A 5,825-nucleotide genomic window follows, 5' to 3' on the forward strand; every position below is an offset into this window, starting at 1 on the left:
CATTTATCTCGTTCGGGGTGTGGTGCCTAGTTTATCTGTCCTCTTTCTTGGCTGGGGTTTTCTGCTCTGCTCTGATCGAACCGGCCGCCGCAATCGCTTCCTTTTTTTTCTTTTTTTCTTTTTGCTCTGGTCTGCGTCCGATTTTGGACCCGGCTACGGTGGATTTCATCTGTCCCCTTTCCGTATCTTCTTGTGTACTTTGATTCCTGGCTCTTGTACTTTCCTCGATCCCTTTCGGGGTAGCTCGATTCTTCAACATTTTTTTTTCATTTTTTTTGAACTTTTCTTGTGTCGCATTATTGACGGGGATGGGGAGGGCTTGCAAGAAACGAACAAATGCAGGAAGATCAGAGCAGGTGGCCCCAAATTTTGCGGGAATGTGTTTATTTTCTTCTTTCCGGCCGGCTCCTCTGCTCTCCAGTTTGGGAGGAGCCCTGTTACACAAACCCTCGTGCATGCTGAACTTATCCTGTAGCTTAATCAATTGCATTACCACAGTTGTTAAACCTTGTTGGAACGGACACCTATGTTAGGACTTACGACATGGATGATTGGCTGTTTGCGTAAGCTATTGCGACCTCGTCGCCGGCCGGGCACTGGAGTTCACAATACAGATTAAGCTTCCTTTGATTTCTAAAAGAGGCTTGTGGAATGCAGGCACTAGGTGTTATTCTAGTATTGAGTGTTGCACATGGTATATGCTGCATATTGTAAGATTGTATAGTACTATTACCCACACACATCTTATTAAATCACTTGACTTACACAGTATCAAAATTGTTAAACCGTGTTGGAACAGAAACCAATGTAATGATGGGGTGATTAGCTGTATACGTAAGTGATTACAACCACATTGATGCTCGCTGTAGTACGGAACACTACAGATTATTGAGTTCATCAAGTTCGTGCGATGCTTAGATTTAGTACAGCAAGAGGCTTGTATGGAATGTGTGACTGAACATGTACCCAGCTTCTCTTTTTGTCTCTTGTTTCCTGTGTTAGGCATCATTCTAGTATATTGCTCATGTATATGCAACTGCATCTTTAGCTTTCTGTAATATTTATTAGAAACAGTTCTTAATATAACTTGATGAAGACATCTTCCCTTCCTTTATTTCTCTCAAGGTTGTTGGGCTTTTCACGTCCCTTTGCAATGGACTATACATCGGATGGAGACTCAGAGCTTGAAGCTTATGGTTCTGACACTTATGCACTTCTGCTATCAGGAGATATAAAAGTGATGCATGATGGGAGTTCATACAAGTGCCCCTTTTGTTCGGTTGGAAATGGTGACTATAACATACATGAATTACTGCAGCATGCCTTGAGTGTGGGGGCTGCCCATGACCAAGAAGCAAAACAGAAGGTAGACCATCGAGCCCTTGCCAAGCATTTGAAGGATGAACCAGCTAAATTACATAGTCCACTGCTGAGGCCAATTATTATGGATCCACAGCCTCCTCAACATAAAAGGGATGAGCTGTTTGTCTGGCCCTGGATGGGTATCATAGTCAATATGCCTTCTGAATATGTTGGAAAAAGTGCAAACCGGCTGAAGGAGCATTTCTCCTGTTTTCATCCAGTCAAAGCGCATCATGTGTACAGCAAAGGTTTTCCTACAGGTAATGCTATTGTTGAGTTTGGCAAGGACTTTGGTGGGTTTAGGAATGCACGAATATTTGAGAATCAGTTTGAGAAGAATGGGTATGGGAAAATGGGCTGGCAGGAAAAAGAGCGCGGAGGGTCAGAGCCTTTTGGATGGATCGCTAGGGCAGATGATTACAATGCTCCAGGGGCAATAGGGGACTTTCTAAAAAAAAATGGCGATCTGAAGACGGTTGATGGCGTCGAGAATGAAGAAAAAAATAAAAATGAGAAACTTGTGGCCAGTTTATCTTCTAAGGTTATTGAAAAGAATATGCATTTAGAAGCACTTGAATGTGAGTATCAGGAGAGAACTGTGTCATTGCAAAGGATGATGGAACAGAGGGAACATCAGGTCCAGTCATACAGCGAAGGTGCTTGCTAATCTTCTTGTAATTTATATGTGATATATTATCAATGTCAAGTAACTATATGCACCAGCTGGTTTCTACCTTCTTGTTGATCATGCGGTGTTTAAGCGTGACAAAAAGGCTGATGTATATTTTGAATTTCATCTGTCTTAGAACTCACAAAGATGCGACAGCGCTCTGTCGAACATACACAAAAGATTGTTGACGAGAACAAGAAGCTGCGCTTTGATCTTCAGTCTATGACGCATGAGCTTGATGCAAGGTCCAAAGAACTTGATGAGTTGGCTGCACAGACTGATTGCGATAGAAGGAAGCTTGAATTGGAGAAACAAAGGGTGAGGCATCTTGTCTTAGTATGATATTTTTCAATCAACAAGACCATATAGCGACTTGTAAGTTAGTGTAGTGTGTAGCTTCTTCTGTTCATGTACTTCTTACAGCTGTCGGTTACTATCGGATCTTCAACTGGCATTCCATAAAAATAAAACTAGTTTAGATCACTAATGTAAGAGCGTTTAGATCACTAAAGTAGTGATCTAAACGCTCTTATATTAGTTTACAGAGGGAGTATATTCTTTGTTGACTTAAAGAAAAACTGGCATTGGGCGTCACCTTTTGTTCCAGATATCATGGAGCAGAACTTTTGGTGTTCGGATTGTTATACAGAACTAGCATGCTGTCCACACAAATGCATGTGCAACTTCTTTAATGTGTATATTTTTCTGAAAGAGTAATATCCTTTCGTGGAAAATCAATATACTAGATGGAAATAAAACAACCTTGTAAAAATTATTCATGAACTTAATTAACCATGCATCGCTTAGATTCTTATGCAAGATCGGACGGCCACCACGTGTGGAGCCCCGTTCCCTCGGTTCTACCGAACTTTTCTTGGATGTTCTGTCCATGGTGAGATGTGAAATTGTTATACGTGGTGTCATTAGTTCCCTGAGAACTCGATGCTCCGTGACTCGTTGAAATTTTTGTTTCAATATTGTGCCATTTTGGTTGCAAGATTTAGCCTGTAAAAAATGATAATTTATAAGGAAGTCGTAAACTTCAAAAAGACACTTAATTTGTACGAGTGGCTAAGATGACTATATGGCATGGCCAAAATCGGTGCAGAACATGATTAGATGTCAAAGTGAACAAACAAGAGAAACTATGTGGCAATTTTACAGGGAAAACTATTTTTGTTTGATTGATATTATTACTGGAGGCAACTGCATGAATGGGATGGGTGTCACTCGGAGCAGCATAGTGGTTGCCTGGTTGGATCGTTGCTCAGGAGCCCAGGTTAATTTTGCTATGTGCCAATGTTCGGGTCCTATATGGCATGCCACCTCCTCTTGTTTAGTCTTTCATTCTTTGTTAAATTTATAGATTTTGCCTATTACCATACATACACCAGGTGCAATTTTCTTTTTTATCGTCTGAGTTTAAGTAACTACATATACTTCATAATGCAATCATTTTATTTTCAGTCAGTTACGAGAATATGTGGTCTGGAAACAGCCTCTTACAGAAATGTAGGGAAAGGCTGCGTACTATAGACCCAAAGTGGTCGGACCCTTCCCCGACCCTGCGCAAGCAGGAGCTACATGCACCGGGCTGCCCTTTTTTTTACGAGAATATGTGGTGTGTTAGTCTTGTTTGTAGTGGCATACTTGGCCTTTGTTCAATAAGATCATGTCTTTTTTTTTGTTAGCACCATACTTTTATATTCTTTTACTTAAATATCCATGTAACACTCAAATATGACATGATATGTAACTCAAATAAGCAGAAGCAGGTTTAGGCTTAAGTCACTAATTGATTTAGTTTTCAATACATGTAGTTGGTTTTCTTTTCTACTTAGAGGTAGCAGGGCTTGATGGGCCAAGTCAAGTGGAGTGCCATATTATGAGATTCAAGGATTGTGATTTAACGATTATGTAGATTATTGAACTGATTTTTGCTTTTGTTGTGTTATTTTCTAGTCGTCCTCTCTTTTTCCTGGTTGACCCATCATGTTCTTTTAGTATATAATTGATGTAACTGAATCTACCATCTGAGGATGGAAGCATAATAATGTAACTAAATCACTTTCATTAAAATGTCATTTAAGTTGTGTTTTATTCTTGTACAGAATGCGACAAAGTCCAATCATCTTATGCTGGCAGAAATGGAGTATCAGAAAGCTAATGAGAATGTTCGCAAGCTTCTCGAACAACAACAGGTTAGTCCCTGCTGTGCGAATACATTTTCAAGCTGTTTGTTTTCAATGACACAAGTTTTAAAGATGTCTATCATGTGTATAAACTGCAGAAAGAGAAAGAAACTGCTTTAAACAATGCTAAGAAGTTGGAGGAACAGTTTCATGTGAAGCACAATCTTCAACTAGAAATAAAGCACCTGACAGGAAAATTGCAAGTGATAAAGCTCACACCAGGCAATGAAACATCAGAAACAGGGAAAAGAATAGCTGAACTGACAGAGGAGCTGCAAGATAAGATCGATGAGATGGAATATACAGAAAACTACAACCAAGGTCTGATCTTGCAAGAAAAAAAGGCTGCTGTTGAGTTGCAAGAAGCTCGGAAATTTGTGTTAGATGTATGCTGCTTCTAATGCTCTACTGTGTAATTTGAGTGAGTGCACTTGTTGGTTTTTGTATTCATGTTTTGTTTGATTGCAGGCTCTACAGGACTTGGGCGGTCAGACCAGTGACAAAGCACAAATAGGCATCAGGATGATGGGCGAGCTTGACCCAAAGGCATTTTTAAATGTGTGCAGGAAATATTTTCCAAAAGATGATGCGGAAGTTGAAAGTGTTAAGATTTGTTCAAAGTGGCAGAACGAAATTAAAAATCCAGAATGGCGTCCTTTTAAAAATGGAAAAGAATCGGTAAGAAATCCTTCTCTGTTTGTTACCATATACCTGGATATAACAGTAGCTTGCTTACAAAGTTACTAGTGCCAAACATGAGGGAGTTCTCCCACCTGAATATATTACTGAAGGCTCCGCTCAAGGCTGTAAGCATCGTAAAAACGATTAGTTCTTTCAGCAAGGTATGTCCGCTACGAAGAAGCGGAGACCTTGTGAGACGGCTTCTTTAGCGGGTGTGACCATAAGGTCAAGTACTCAATAATAAGTGCAAGGGTGCTGGAGCCGTGGTGATCAATCTTGTCGAAGCTCATGGTGTTTCGAGACACCCAAATTTTCCATAGGATGACGAGACCAACGGTGGACCAAATAGAGAGGTCAAGTCCGATGGGCATCCTGCATGCCCATAAGTCGTCGATGCAGCGAGTAGGGGTGATTTTACCACTCTGTCAGCGTGCGGGCACAGTATGAAGATATGGAGAGCATCCTCAGGCCTTGTACAAGTACAATGCAATGTGCTAATTTGAGGTGCTTGGTAAAATAAACTGATTTTTTCTCAAGCACCAGTCTTGTCTCTATAGGAGGGGTGCCTAATTAAATGTCTACCCTTTACAAATAAGCACCAGTGCTTAAGAAAAACTGGTTTATTTTTCTAAGCATCTCCCCTAAGCACCTTGCATTGTACAAGGCCTCAGAGGTATGGCTGCATCTCGGGCATATGGCATCACTAGAGATGTGCTCGTGAAGAAGGTTGGCCTTGGAGTTTAGCCTGTCCCTAGATGCTATGCAAAGATCTTGACTCGGTTTGAGGCTTTAGAGCATCTCTAGCAGACCCTGTAAATCTCGCAAACCCGCATAAGTCCGGCGAGTATACGGGCTCGGCCCAATTTTCTGGCCAGAACAGAGCCCGTATACTCGTACGGCCCGTAATTTTTTTTACCACG

The 5,825-nt window shown here is 41.0% G+C and overlaps 1 protein-coding gene across 1 annotated transcript in view; it reads left to right on the forward strand.

Annotated features, from left to right (window-relative positions):
* The window catches only part of LOC119326409 (factor of DNA methylation 1-like), a 10,685-nt gene that overhangs the window by 501 nt on the left and 4,359 nt on the right, over window positions 1–5,825 (forward strand). The window contains exons 2-6 of the mRNA XM_037600066.1: window positions 1,126–2,018; window positions 2,169–2,350; window positions 4,144–4,233; window positions 4,323–4,610; window positions 4,693–4,902. Of these exons, the coding sequence (XP_037455963.1) occupies window positions 1,154–2,018; window positions 2,169–2,350; window positions 4,144–4,233; window positions 4,323–4,610; window positions 4,693–4,902 (1,635 nt within the window). The 5' untranslated portion in view covers window positions 1,126–1,153. The remainder of the gene's footprint in view (window positions 1–1,125; window positions 2,019–2,168; window positions 2,351–4,143; window positions 4,234–4,322; window positions 4,611–4,692; window positions 4,903–5,825) is intronic.

This window comes from Triticum dicoccoides, chromosome 1B (assembly GCF_002162155.2).
Source record: "Triticum dicoccoides isolate Atlit2015 ecotype Zavitan chromosome 1B, WEW_v2.0, whole genome shotgun sequence".
In the NCBI taxonomy this organism is placed as follows: Eukaryota; Viridiplantae; Streptophyta; class Magnoliopsida; order Poales; family Poaceae; genus Triticum; species Triticum dicoccoides.